At 38.8% G+C, this 14867-nt stretch overlaps 1 protein-coding gene across 2 annotated transcripts in view; it reads left to right on the forward strand.

The window, feature by feature from the left end:
- The window catches only part of ARHGEF3 (Rho guanine nucleotide exchange factor 3), a 110797-nt gene that overhangs the window by 69914 nt on the left and 26016 nt on the right, over positions 1–14867 (forward strand). Inside the window, exon 1 of one of the 2 annotated variants that reach the window (XM_072420901.1) lies at positions 6275–6513. The exons of the other annotated variant lie outside the window; for it this stretch is intronic. Coding sequence (XP_072277002.1) covers positions 6430–6513 — 84 coding nt within the window. The 5' untranslated portion in view covers positions 6275–6429. Of the gene's footprint in view, positions 1–6274; positions 6514–14867 lie in introns of those variants that run through there. 2 annotated transcript variants of the gene reach the window in all.

Genomic DNA, 14867 nt, shown 5'->3' on the forward strand with positions numbered 1-14867 from the left:
TTGCACATATTCCCTGAGTAAAAAAGGACATCACCTCTCCCCTTCCTTAATAACTACCTGTCTGAATGGCTTAAGTTCACAGTAGGGTTTTATTTCCACTTTAAGCAGCAAGATTATATGAAAATCTTGGCACTCTGTATATGCAAAAAATATTTAATTTTCCATACATCTTATTCAAGTAACCCAGAAGGCAATATAGGACATATCTTCCACTGATAATTTTTACATGATAATTTGATTGCTACAGAATATTCCAAAATATGTTTTATCTATATATTCCTTGAATGCATCTCCCCTGCTGGCTCTCGGCACTTAACTTTACACTTTTTGCCAGAAAGGGAAAAAAAATATTTCTGGCACTACTTTGTACTCTATACATAAAACTCACAAGCGCAGGAGCCAAAATGGAATGTATAAGTCATAGTTACTGGTTCAGGAAACGTTTACATTTTTATTCCACAATGATCTAAGCTCCAACCGTTTACTGACCTGGACTTTGAATCACGTCTGAAAATGTTTCAGCTTAGATCGCAGGTCCTTTATTATTGCCTGGAGCAAAGTGAAATATCTTGGCTGACAAGTTGTAAAGAAAAAAGAAGGTCTGCTGGTGAACCTGCGCCTTCCACGGCTTTCCCCCAGAGGGAACATTCATTCCTCCATAAAGTGCACACTCAGCTCCGGAATTTTCATTGCTTTCATAACTGAAAGGATTTTCCTTCTCATGTGTGTGCCAGCGGTGCAATATCCCAATATCTTTGCCCTGACTTAAACCCCTGGGATGTTTACAACTGAGAATCATTTGTTTACAATATGGGTTAAGCCAGTAACAGAATTAAGATGGTGGTTCAGCATTGCAAAATTCACCATTCCGGTCTAGGGTTTTTTTCATTTTTGTAAGAGTGTTGGGCAAAACAATAGAAATAACCCAACAATATTTCACCAGACATGCACTGTGATAATTGCAAAAATGGTGAATCGAACAAAAACTGATCAAAGCAATTGTATTTATGGACAATTTTTGGGTGGAAGGATGATCAAAAAAATTGATCAAGGAGACTTTTTTGATTAGTTACCCATTGTGTGGAAATCAAAATAACTTTATCAAAAATTTCAGTTATAGATATTCATGAAAAGATCACAAGAACAATCAAATATCGAACAAGTGGATGGTTTATCAAATACTGTATATAGTAATGATAGTTGATACATACATTTTTTTAATTAAAAAAATTAGATGGTGTATACCAGTGAAAGTGGTGATCCTGCTAAAGAGTGGCAAATTTTTCACCTGAGGCACTTAAACAAAATAAAAAATGGTGCTAGTTGTGTAAAAATGACATCATTCTTTCGGTAATTGTTTGTTGGCCCCTTTATAAACAGACCCCTTTGGACTTTAGTTCCACTGATAAAAGCACTAAATGAGTTTCTTGCTGCAGAACTGAGCTTCCTTAAATGAACTGCCCCAGAGCATGTAGCATCACAGCTCAATAAAGGTCTATTTCTTAATTATAATCATCTGGATTTGAATCAGAAGTTCACATGAAGCCACACAACAAACCTTCTGTCTTATGGTCGTATGAGCTCATCATGTGCTGAATTGGTGTTTGTTACATTTTAAAATAAGCATTGTGGTAAATGTAAACCACTTTAAAGAGACACAAATCTAAAATAAAAAAAAAACCTTAGATTGGTAGAATATACAATGACTCTAAGAAATGTGTTTTGGGCCTTTCAGCACAGGGCTCTAGGTAATGTTATGTGCTACTAAACATCAGATTCGGTATTACGTGACATAACACTCATATACAAGGGAGTCATTATAAGCATAGACAAATGTGGGGCTACTTATAGGCCAAGCAGCGTGGGGAGCCCAGAACTGTCTGCTGGTTAAGCTGTGTATCCAGGCAGCAATGTATATTTTAGTAAATCGTACATTATTGTTATTATTATTGTACATGTAAAGGTATTATGCTAGAGCAGGGTTTCCAAACCAGGGGTTGCTGGGGTTCCTTAAGCAATGAGCAATTTGTGTCTCTAAGGCTACATACACACGCCTCAGGGCTAGTATTGAACGAGAATCTGCTGTGTGTACAGTGCTCGTCATGCGAATGATCCATGGACGAGGAATGATTGTAAAGCAAGTGAAGGGCAGAGAGCACAGCGCGGTGCCACTTTGTTGTTCCCCTCCTCCCCTCCGCATAGAGCAGAACGGCGCTGTATGTACAGCTCTTGTTCATTTATTGTGCAGTCTTTTATCATTGGTAAAGGATCGTGAAAGGTCCTTTCCAATGACAATTGTTGCCCGTGTGTACCCACCCATAGATCAGTTTAACTGAGACCAAGAGTCATCTGTAAGGGTGCCATTCTTCCCACTGGCCAGCAATGTAGGAGGCATTCTTCCCACTGACAGGACTGTTAATGTACTTTGAGCTGAGGATATAGTAATTAAAGCAGGGGTTTCCCGAAAGCCAGAAAGTTTCCTCAAAGGTTTCCCAAAGAAGTTGAAAAAGGATGCTGTAGAGTAACTAATTACTCAGCAGTAGGAATAAGTTATAGATCAACCCATATTGAGGGGAACAGGTAAACCTCCAATGAAGAGTATATATACCCTGACAATGATTTGTCCTATTTGCTCCTTTTAGGTCTGTTAAATAGACAAATAAAGTTGTTTTGTTATATCTAATTGATAAGTGCAAAAAGATAACTGTTGCTTCTGCCAGCAATCTTGTAAGCTGATAACTTCCTGTGTGGTAAGCATTTCCTAGTTTTCTCTTTCTATTACTGAACTAGAAGAGTAGAGGTCTGCTGTATTCCTAAAATACTTTCTATCCTAGGATGACAATGTTGATCATTCTTAGATAGTAAACAGTAAGTTAATGTAGTCACCCAAGTAGTCACAGAAAGTGATTTCCAGAATCAATAGGTTAAAACATCATGCTTCCATCAAATCTTTGTACAGAGATATACAGAAGGGAGATGCTCTTGCGGCAGGCTCACAACATATTGCCTGCCAGGATGGATCCATTAACGATGTTAGACGTCCGCTGTACATACGTCAGATTCTCGCCCGGTACTAGCCCTGAAACGATAATTGGACGAGAATCATCTGACGTGTGTACGTAGCCTTGGGCTACGGACAGACGTGCAATAATTGTCGTTAGAAAACGAACGATTAACGACAGATCAATGATTTTTCACGATTATTTTCAACGATCATATAGTGCACGATTCTGTACATGCTGTAATGATATGTATACTATGTATGGTATTTACCTGTTATTCCAAAACCTTGCAACAATACCTGGCTCCAATTCTGTCTTGCACTGTTGATATGTTGACATTAGACAATTTGTTAATTACAAATATTGTCTTATTTATGTGTATGTCATGTAGAACAAGTCTCTATAACTGTGTTAATGGGATTTGTGACTTACTTAAGCCTCTCCCCCTGAGAGCCCAGGTGGTATTTGCAGCTGTAATGCTCTCTGAAGGGGGGCTATTGTGAATCAGTATCGCTGATTAATGGCCATATTGTGAACAAACCCACTTTTCCAGCCCAGTCCTTTATCTCATTTACATGACTACAACCTACCTGTTTTTTCCTGTGGGAGGTGTGTGTATAAATCAGTGATTATATCTTCCAGAACTAATGGCTTAGCCCCACATCTTTGACCCTTGAAGGAATAAAGGTAACCTGTGCTTTGCAATGCAAAGCTGATCCCTGGATAGAAAAAGCACCAAATGATGAAAAAAGCTCTATTTACTTATTTGAAATAGAATTCACTTGACAGGTTGGGTCCCAAGCTCTCCTTCGATAGGTCAGTAGCATGGTTGGGTTTTTTTTTTCTTTTTTGCAGTAATCATGTTATTCCCTGGTGATGTGGGTTCATCAGAATAGTTCATCAGAGGCAACCTTGTAGGGTCCTTATGAATCCTGATAAGGTTAAAAGGTGAGGTCAGGATGCCATGACATTAACCAGTCAACAGCCAAGTCTGCAGCTTCCAATCATTGGTTTCTACTCTTAAATATGGTAATCAAACACAGTGGACAACGTATATGCAGCAAATGAATTGAACTATACTTCTGCATATCTATTCTGGGCCAGATGGAGATACTTTTATTTCAGGGCCCATTCACATTGCGTGGCAGTAACATGTTTGTGCAATGCTGTCCTATTTATTCCAAAAAGCGCCATGGTACACCTCCTTTCCTTATTTGCAGTGTAACACAACACAATGTGGCAATGCTTTTGCAGTTGCAATCTGCTCCCAAAATTTTAGCGAATCTGATTTTTAGTCCATTGAGCAGCCCAATCAAATAAATAGGCTGCACCATTAACATGCACCATACCAAAGAAAACTAGTGTGAATTCATGACATGTTTTGGAGGTCTTCCCAGTCCAAGTAGGACTCATACATTGAAAAAATTAAAATAAAACATATCAGTTTTAGCACTCATTTGTGTTGACATAGAAATAGAAATCAGATAGAGCTCTAAAGCTACTTACACATGCAAGTTGAGTGTCAAAATGATTGATTCTTGTTGAAGGAATGTTTGCAAAGAACAACACGCCAAGCCATAACACTAAACATACAGCAGTGACTCGATTGTTTGTACAGCTCGGGAGACCACTGTCCTGACTGTGGATGAGATCTTTGAAAGACCAGGCGATGCCCCTTCTTCAAAAAAAATAGTTACTGGCCTGGTCAGTTTTTAAGTTATACTCACCTTTACTTACTTCATCATTGGTGCTGCTATCTTCACCTGGTCTTCTTCCAGGTTTCAAATCTTCGGCCATCATGACTGGCCATGCCAAATGATGTAAAAACCACACGTGTGCTGACGTTTATTCACTCCTAGCATTCTGCACTGAGCTGTGCAGGAAAAAAAGATTGCAAATAGACACATAAGTCTATATACAGATGTTAGTTTTTGTCTTTGGAAACAAGACCAAAAGATAAATAACGCCATTCTGTTCTATGGAGAGGGGAGGGAGAAGGAATGAGGAAGCGGCACCCCGCTGCGCCCTCTCTTCTTCTCTCTTCTTCACTTCCATTGCGGTCATTCGTATTCTGACATTAGTGGATCTGCTAGGATGAATCCATGACCAACGGTGGACTCGTGTGTACGTAGCTTAAAGCGGAACTAAACAAAAAAATGACACTTACCTCCAATCGTGCAGGTCCGTCCATGGTGCTGGTCCTTCCCACAATCCGGTCCTGGAATTCTTCTTCATCCCAGGGAAGCACTGGGTTGCGCCATCTTTAGTCTTTACTTTTGTCTTCTTCTTCGGTCTTCTTTCTCCGTCACCTGATCGCACTTACGTAGGTGCGAGATCAGGTGACTGCGCATGCGTGAAATAGGCATCTCTTTCCCCTAGGAGGAAAAATGCCCCTTAGGGGATGTGCAGAAGGAGAAGCCAGAGCCTCCTGGGATGCATGACATAGGTATACTGGGAGGCTCTGCGCTCCCATTAAGTCTTTTTTTTTCTAAAAAAAAAAGGGTTGCACAAAAAAAAACTTCAACATTTTTACCTTACATAGTAAGAATGTTGAGTTTAGGTACACTTTAAGTATGTTTGGTTGCAGAAGGCACATTGCCTGACATTTCTGCAATAAAAATCTTGCCTGTTGGTTCTTATTTAACCCATTTCTTTAACTAAAAAACTAGAGAATAAATCCTACAATTCTGTAAAGGGCTTATGTTTTTTTTCTGAAAACTAGAAAACCTAAACGTTTGCGTGCAGTTGTGATCTGCTTGATGTGGAAAAAAAAAACTATTTAAGGTAAAAATGTTGGAGGTTTTTTTTTTTCATTTTTTTAGTGCAACACCTTTCTTTTTTATACAAAAAAAAGAAGGGTGTTGCAGTTAAAAAAAACTCCAACATTTTGACCTTACCTAGTTGTCTACCCTTCTATGTAAAGTAAAATTGTTTAGGTACACCTTTAGTATGTTTAGTTGCAGAAGAGACGTTGCCTGATATTTTTGCAAATAAAATCTTGCCTGCTGGTTCTTACCTAACCCATTTCCTACTGAAAAACCAGAAAGTAAATCATTTAACTTAGTTCAGTAAAAGGGCTTATGTTTTTTTTTTTTCTGAAAACTAGAAAACCTCAAAGTTTTGCGTGTGTGTGCAGTTGTGATGTGCAGTTGTGATGTGCATGATGTGAGTTGTATTGCTCCTTGTAGAGGAGGTTGTGTAGATGTGTCCTCCTCCCCTCAGTGTATAGCAGAGGAGGGATCAGTGCAATGAGTGGCGGGTTGCTGACACTTCCTCCTCTGCTCTCTCCTCTGCACTCCTGTGATGAGCTCGCATAGAGATCACAAGCTCGCCGGACTCCCTAGCACCCTGGAGCTGAGCCTTCACCCCTACTGATCACCCATCAGGATCCATTGTGACCACCCAAACCGGCAGCCCCAAAGCCACGATGGTGGCGAAGGATTACCCCTTCTACCTTACCGTCAGGAGGGTCAATTTAACTTTGGAGGTGAAGAGCAACAAAGCCAGCGAGGTAACGTGGAGGTTATCGATCGTTATCTGGGTCGGGGATTCGTGCGGCTGATTTCTGTGCAGAGAGGAATGAGATTGAAATGTTCCATAGTAATATATATATTTATATTCCATTATTCACATTCAGACCCGGAGTCTGCCAGCTTGGCTGCAAGTCGGTGGATTTGTTTTTTGCTCCGTTTGTTGGAAAGTTCCTGGTTTCAGAGTTCTGTGTTCAGAGAAGATATTCTAACATCAATTTCTGGAGATGATGGCTGCTTGGCTGTGCTGCTGAACCGGGTGCAAGCCAAAGGCGGCTTTTTACTAGAAGTGGTGCCTTAATAAAAAGAATGTTGTGCACCCTTACATGACCTTTAGCTGGCATTTCCAATGGCAAGGGTGCCCACCCAACCCTAACTATCCTTTATATATGAATTGCTATGGCATGGGTGCCCACCCAACCTTAACTATCCTTTATATATGAATTGCTATGGCATGGGTGCCCACCCAACCTTAACTATCCTTTATATATGAATTGCTATGGCATGGGTGCCCACCCAACCCTAACTATCCTTTATATATGAATTGCTATGGCATGGGTGCCCACCCAACCCTAACTATCCTTTATATATGAATTGCTATGGCATGGGTGCCCACCCAACCTTAACTATCCTTTATATATGAATAGCTATGGCAAAGGTGCCCACCCAACCTTAACTATCCTTCATATAGCATTGCATGTAGAAAGGTTGCTACATGATTTTAACTAGCTCTCACACAGTAATTTCTCCTGCCGGGGTGCCTACCCAATTTTTACTATGCTTTATACATGAATTGCAATGGCAAAGGTGCCCACCCAACCTCAACTATCCTTCATATAGCATTGCATATAGAAAGGTCGCTACGTGATTTTAACTAGCTCTCACATCCAATGCAATTCCTATAGCAAGGGTACCTACCCAACCTAACTATCCTTCATATAGCAGCTCATATAGTAAAGCTGCTACCTAATTTTAGCTAGCTCTCACATCTTTTGCATAGCAATTTCTCCTGCAAGGGTGCCTACCCAACTTTAACTATTCTTTTTATATGAATTGCCATGCCAAAGGTGCCTACCCAACCTTAACTGTGCTTCAAATATCATCTCATATAAAACGTCCCTACCCAATTTTAACAGTCTCTCACATAGCAACTCTTATGGCAATGGTGCCTAGGCAACTTTAACTATCTTTCACATAACAATTCACATGGTTTTAACTATCCCTTACATATCAATTTCAATAGCAAGGGTGCCAACCCAACCTTAACTATCATTGATATAGGAATTTCTATGGCAAGGGTGCCTGCCCAACATAAATTATATTTCACAGAAGTCCCTATGGCATGGGTGTCTGCTCAACCTTATCTATCTTTCATATAACAAGTAAACAGTACCTTTTCCTAAATGACTTATCCTTTGCATAACAATCCCTAAAACAATGATCCCCACTCCAAGCTTCTTTGTCCTTCAATTTCTATGGTAAGGATGTCTTACACAGCCTTACCTCTATTTCACACAATGGGTCGGATTTATTAAAGCTCTGCAAGACTGGAGAAGATAGACGGTCATTGGTCAACCTGGGTGATGCAATAAACCTGGAATGGATTTTTGAAAATCATATCTATTATTTGGCAAATGTTTTCAATCCTGCACCAGATCTATTCCGGGTATATTCATCAATGAAAGTCTATCTACCCCAGTTTTTGAGAATTTATTAGATCAAGCCCTATGAGACCTATGATAAGGATGTCTATCCAACCTTCACTATCCTTTACATTGCAGTTCCTATAGCGAGGGTGCCAACACAGGATCCAATGACTGCTTTTCATCGTTGCTTAGAACATGTGCAGAGATCATGGGTTTTTCACTTGCTGCATTCTTGTTTTTGCAAGCCAGCCAGCCAGACATCGAGGGTTATTGATAGAAGTCAACCTGAGTATCTCTTTTAGTACAATCGCTCTAGAAGTATTGCTTCGTAGTGTTCTTTTTGTTTGATTGCTTTATTGAATTTTGTAGAGCTTTTTTTTTTATAAATGCATCAAAGGACTCCATGCATTTAGTAATAGGTACACACTTTTATCCTACTTGGCTAACCAACTTTACAATTGAATATTCTGAAACACAGAATAACTTTTCTGCTTGTAGATTTGATTTGTGTGTAGTGAAATATTACATTATTGCAGGAAATACTCGTAGCCTCATTCTTCTAACCAGAAAAGTGTTAAACTTGGTAAATGTTATGTTTTAGATAGCAATGGACATTTGCAGCGTGTCACTCAACAAAAGTACAAAACAGAACATTTTCAAGCAAACTTGCCTGGACAAATCTGTTGCAGGGCTTTACCTGTCAAATAATTCTAAAGAGCTGCTTAAGCCAAACCTAGTTTAATTTCTCCTGTAATCTCTTGTCAGTGGTTATAACCTAAACATGTCAGAGAAAATAATAATTTCACTGAATCCCTAATTCATATCCAGCATGCTCATGTTTTACTATTCTGATGTTTATGTCTGTATTTATTTTTTTTGATGGATACATCTTACAGTTTTGCAAACATGTTGTGGCAAAAGTGTGAACACAAGTTTTATGTTTTGGACGAAGTCCAGTAGCCATAAGATATGAAATTAAGGAAGTTTCTGCAAAGATGTGTGAATCTTTTGAATATATTGTATCTTGTGTATTCGGTAATCTTAAAAGAAAGAATTTAAATATTGATTGTAGCATTTTGCACACTCATATATGTGTTGCACTTTATTTGTGCACAGTATTCAGTCTATATAATAATGCAAACTTCACAAATAACAGTATAGTCTCTAGACTGTTTATACCAAAACATCGTAAATAATAATATTCTCCTGTAAACACTGCTTGGGAGTGAATGTATTGTTTGTACAGAGTCTAGTGGGCAGCATATTCATTGCTTGCAGACCGGAGGATGTGCACTGTGTATTCATGGTGAACATGTTTTATCTTGTTGGTTGAAGTATGAGCTCTCCACTGAATCCTTAATGGAGGATTGTACAGACTGTAAAAGCAAAAGATTGTGACAATCATTAATCTTCATGTTAACAGTTAAACATAAGTGGCTTGTAGGATGAAAAGAAATCTCACTGTTGTGTTTTGCTTTAGCAAGCAATTACTTGGTATTCCAATAAATTAAAATATGGATTTTCCTAAACTGTGGTTACTATTAAAGTGAACTTGTCATGAAAAAAAAGAGGCTGCCATAACTGATTGCAATGTGAAAATGCTTGGAACTTGATCTTCTGATTAAGGTCAAGGGTCATAATCTGCATACACGATTTGGGGTAGAATATTGAAGTAAGAGCGTTATCATGGAAGCCAAAAAGCATCTTCTGAAAAATGATGAAGAATTGCAAGTTATGCTTTTCACCTGATGGATTCTTTTAAGATTCTAATAGGCATGCAATAATTATTAGTGAATACGGTGGATTTTCTAATTTCTCTAGGATACCATGCTGATACCTTCGAGCAGCTCTTTTTGGAAAATGGTTGGATAAATTTTGCTGTTGTTTGTCTGACATAAGCCTCCTAGGATGGCTTCCCTGTATATAAAATGCAGAGTTTAGCCGTACAATATTCTCCTACTGATGACTTTGGAAAAAAATGAGATGGATTGAATTATCTCTACCTGCTTGACTACTATTTTGAGTCAGTGGCCAGATATTGAAATTATAAGGTTATGGATGAATACATTTTATAAGTATAGGCTTAACATGCAATTCCAAGCATTCTCTGGTGCCATTTCCTAAAGATTGTATTGATCTAAATGGCTTAGTGCGCATAAGTGCTTAGTGAAGTGTTCATTTCACTTTACACTGTGGTATGCCAACAAGAATGTTGCCTACAGCATCTAGGTTGCTTCCGGTGCTGCAGGTCCATTCATTAACATTGCTTCTGCCCCTGCTGGGAAATCGATACTCAGCTTGGCTGATCACGGCCCGAAGCCGTACAAAAGCTGGACAAGCAGGTCCAGGGCTCATGTGTACAAACCTAAGCTGAACTCCACATGAGGTTTTAATCACTTGCTAGCATGAGTTTTAAATCTTTCACAACTGCTTCATCTGGTTTTAATGGAACGTGAAAAGAAGCTGAATGTAGATAATTCAGAATATTCTGTATACACATAAGCTGTGAAGGTGGTTTTGAAAAGTCTGCAGTTTGTGTGCACTTAGTAGAGAGTGGTGCTAAGGTTGCTGCCAGGCACTGCCTTGTACAGTATCTCCACTTGCTCAGATCAGCAGTGCGTGTCATATTTATAACCGTCTTTTGTAGAAGCAAAAATAGGACGTTCTACCCCAAATAGCAGTATATTTTACTTTTTTATTTTGTGGCAGTATATTCCAGAGTACTTTACACAGAGCATGAACTATTCTCCAAGTTGTGAAAGAACTTTGATGTCCAACCACAATCATGCACAAACTAGTTGCCAGTAGCCAAAGAACCTTCAAGTGGACCTGGAAGACAGACTGGAAACTTTTTGTAAACATATAACGACAAAAAATTAATCCATTAAAAAGTAGTGCATTTCGCAAAAAAAAAGGGGGCTGAAAAGTTTTATTTTATTTTTTTTTTCATTTTATTTGCAGATTTAATTGCCATTATTTTTATTGAGTGAGTTTGTAACTAATTGAGTAATACAAATTAGCAGTGGTGGCATACCACCATCTTCCATCAGGGTTCTGCTGATATCTGTTCAATATTGAAAGATGCAAGGTTGTAAAATGATTGACATTGCGTGATTGATTACGTATCAGGGAAATATACATCTTTTGTTGGATGAAATGTACATCTGATAATATATGTCTAGCTTTAGCCTGTACAGCAGAACATAGTGGCAATATTCCTAAGAATGCTAACTACTTACCAACCATGCTATGCAGTGTGCTGCATTGAAGGATGCCCAGCATGGACCATGCAATAGGCTAGCCATGCACTATAAAATGAATTTTCCCTTATTAAAAGGTGACTCAAAGAATTATTAGTTGTATTCCTATACCTTCCATCTTTCTATATACCTAGAGAATCACCTTGGTAGGTTTAGCCAAACAAATTTCAAGGGGTTAGAGGCTTGATTGCATTCCCTGTGTCAAAACAACAACTTTCAGAGTAGAATTAGGTTGTCTGCTGTGGGATATATAACTCCCACTCAAACGTGATTGCTAAATCTCAACATTAGACTCAATATTTCTGTTCTTGTAGGTTCAGGGCAGGTTGAAACTAGTATTACATATTTGCTCAAAGCCTTTAGTTTGAGGATAGTTGCCACCTATTTCATTTCTCAGCATTTGTTTGGGAAAATAGTTCATTTTTCTGAACATTTCTAACCTGTTCTGTATATTTTTGCTAATACTTTGTTGTTTTGAGGTTATGTTCATAATTGCCCCTACATGTGCTGTTCAGTTGTTGTTGGAAAGTGTTCACGTCATGCCATCCAATGGTCCAGCCTGGAAGCAGCTTTACTCCTATAAAGTCTTTGTAAATTAAAAAAATATATTTTGCAATATTTGTAGTAGTAGCTTGCCTATAGGTTATTGATAATACCTGATTAAGAAACCCAACATATTTTTAGGAATGCATATGTTAAAAGCACACTGAATATCTGGCAGTATTTTTCTGTTCTTGTCAGAGGAGGTTCAAAACATCTGAATTTGCTATTGCAATTTTCCAGGCAACTACCTATATTTTCTGTTCATTTCTAGCTTGTTTTGTTCTTGGTGCTAAGTTTATATGTTGTTGCTAGGCATGAATTCTGTGTACATTGTGCTGCAAACAATGGGTTGTTATGAATTTGGCATTTCTGCAGATTGTGTGTGCAGTTTCTAAAGAGGAGGGAAGGTTCTTCCAGATAAGAATGGCTTGAAATAAGAATGACCTTTGTTTTCTCAGGCACCTCTAGGCTTGCAGCAGCTGCCAGAATCTTTCTGGGATCAACAGGTTTCCTCAGTCTTTGAAGAGACATTTACAGCCAAGGAGGCAACATTCCAGGTCCAGCCGCTGCAGAGTTTATCAAAGAAGCTTGTGGTCAGGGGCAGGGACGTCCCGTGTAGAAACATGCTCCTGTGCACAGTTTGCTTACTTCTTCACATTAAAAAACATTCTCATGGAGCATTTGCCAAACTGATGTATAAGAACCTGGTGTATCGTCAGATTGCCCTCTAGACAATGCAATAATCTCTAGTAAGATGTCAGATGCCAGCTTTCATTATCTTCGCCTTTGTTGGAAAACAGAGCAAATATCATATCATTTCAGTGGTTTTTAAACTGGAATGTTGACGCCTTTGAAAGATTTTGCTTTAAGTAGATCTAAACCCAATCACTAACATCCCATAAAAATAATGGCTCGATATCCTTCCAATGATGATCCTTGTTCAGCAACTTCCCTTTATTTGGTTTTATACATTTTGTCCTTGTCTCTTAATTGTGTAAGAAGTCACACAACACAGGCTGTCGAAGAAGACAAGTCACTACTTTAACAAACGTTATGTAGACAAAGTCCACTGTGATGTGAATACTGCTTGAGCGTATGAATTTAGATGGAGTTGCTGTAAAGAGGTTGCAAGAAGCCCTGAGATACAACATAGAGTACAATTAATTCTATTCCTAATTAATGTCAAATTCCTATGTCTCTAACACTTCTGTAAGGGGTCCCAAATTCTGCTGTTGGTCCTGGGCCTTTGATTCATTGATTATCTGTGTGTTTCAAAAACCTTCCAAGGAAGATAGACATGAAGATCGCAGCTTACATTTTACAGTAAGGCTAGGTACACACGTGCAATATTTGTCATTAAAAAACAAAGACTAACGACAGATCAACGAGTATTCACTATTATTTTGAACAATTGTATAGTGCACCATTCTGTACATGCTTTAGCGATATGATTGTTCAAATATAATCCACCAATAATGTACACACCCTAGATACGATTGTTTGAATGATATACGAAGTGACGTGTACCGCAGAACCATCCACGATCACTACACAACCCTACACTCAATAGATAGTGAACGATCGTCGCCCAAATGGATCCACCAGGACGGTAATTTGTTTCCAGCGACATTCCTCGTTCATTGGAGTCGTTGGCCTTTCATTGTGCACTTTTTTTAACGATTATCGAACGATCGTGTGTACGTACGTAGCTTTAGGCCTTTAGGCTCCACAATGCTAATACCTCCATCATCACCATTGTTAGGAGTTTTGGTGTCAGTAAATATCAGTCATAAGTTCTGAGATGATTCAACAGATCTCAAACACTACAGCCCACCTGTGAGTTTTCGAAGCATTCTAATTGGGGACCAGTGAGTCAACAAGAGGAAAAATAGAAATTTTTCCACATTTCATCTTGTGCCTTAAAAAAGTTAATTCCAAAAGATGGCTGCTTCTCCTGTATGTGTGTGGTCTTCGGGATCATGCTAGGGTCTGTTAATTGCAAATTTGGGGTTGTATTTATGGCCTTGTCTTTAGTGATTTCTCAAAAACAAACTTGATGCAGTCAACCGAGCAAGATTTACAATGGTGTAAAGAACAAAATACACTCTTATGTTTTTCAAGGCGTCCTCCACTAGCGCTTCTTTTCTCTAATCCGGAGAACAGTTGATCAAGCATTTTTATCTCTGTACAGGACATGTCATTCAACATATTTCACAGAGCAGTAAAGAAAGGTCAGGTTTGGCGGTTTCTGTCACTTACTCCCCGAGCTATTAATAGGGAAATTATTGAGTGAGAAGTACTTTTTGCAGACCTTGTGGAACATGCTGTAGGCCTCAGTGTTGTGCAATGGTACACCTCCTTCATCGCCTTTATTAATTCTCCCTCCTAAAATAGTTTGTGTGGAATTTGTGCTTTTTTTCCCTTGGGGTTATATTATTGTCGTGAATAATGCACAATATTCTTTACTAAATTTACGTTCATGAAATTTCCTTAATACTGCAAGTGTCTGTAAGTAGAAATAGGAAATTCCTTGCAACAAACCTAGAAATGCTCTATAAATTTCCCAGCCTGTTTCAGAGTTGACTTTTTCATTATGGACAATTCCACTGTCCACAGTGGAATTGGTGGTTGTTTCTTAGAGTTTGGGGCTGTTGTGTGCCTGGTTGTGGACCTTCAGCGCATATAAACAGTCCAGTCTACAAGCAATTCTGAGACGTCTGTGTTTTGTTGGGAATGAAGACTGGCGTTTGCAAATTCATTCTGACTGACCTCTTTATTTCACATAGGACTTCAAACAACATTCTGCTAATTACTTTCTGGTTACGGATGATCAGAGCAGCCTTTGAACAAGTTAAAACTAATCATGGGCGGCCTCTCTAGTTGGTA

The sequence above is a fragment of the Pyxicephalus adspersus genome, chromosome 8, assembly GCF_032062135.1.
Source record: "Pyxicephalus adspersus chromosome 8, UCB_Pads_2.0, whole genome shotgun sequence".
Lineage (NCBI taxonomy): Eukaryota > Metazoa > Chordata > Amphibia > Anura > Pyxicephalidae > Pyxicephalus > Pyxicephalus adspersus.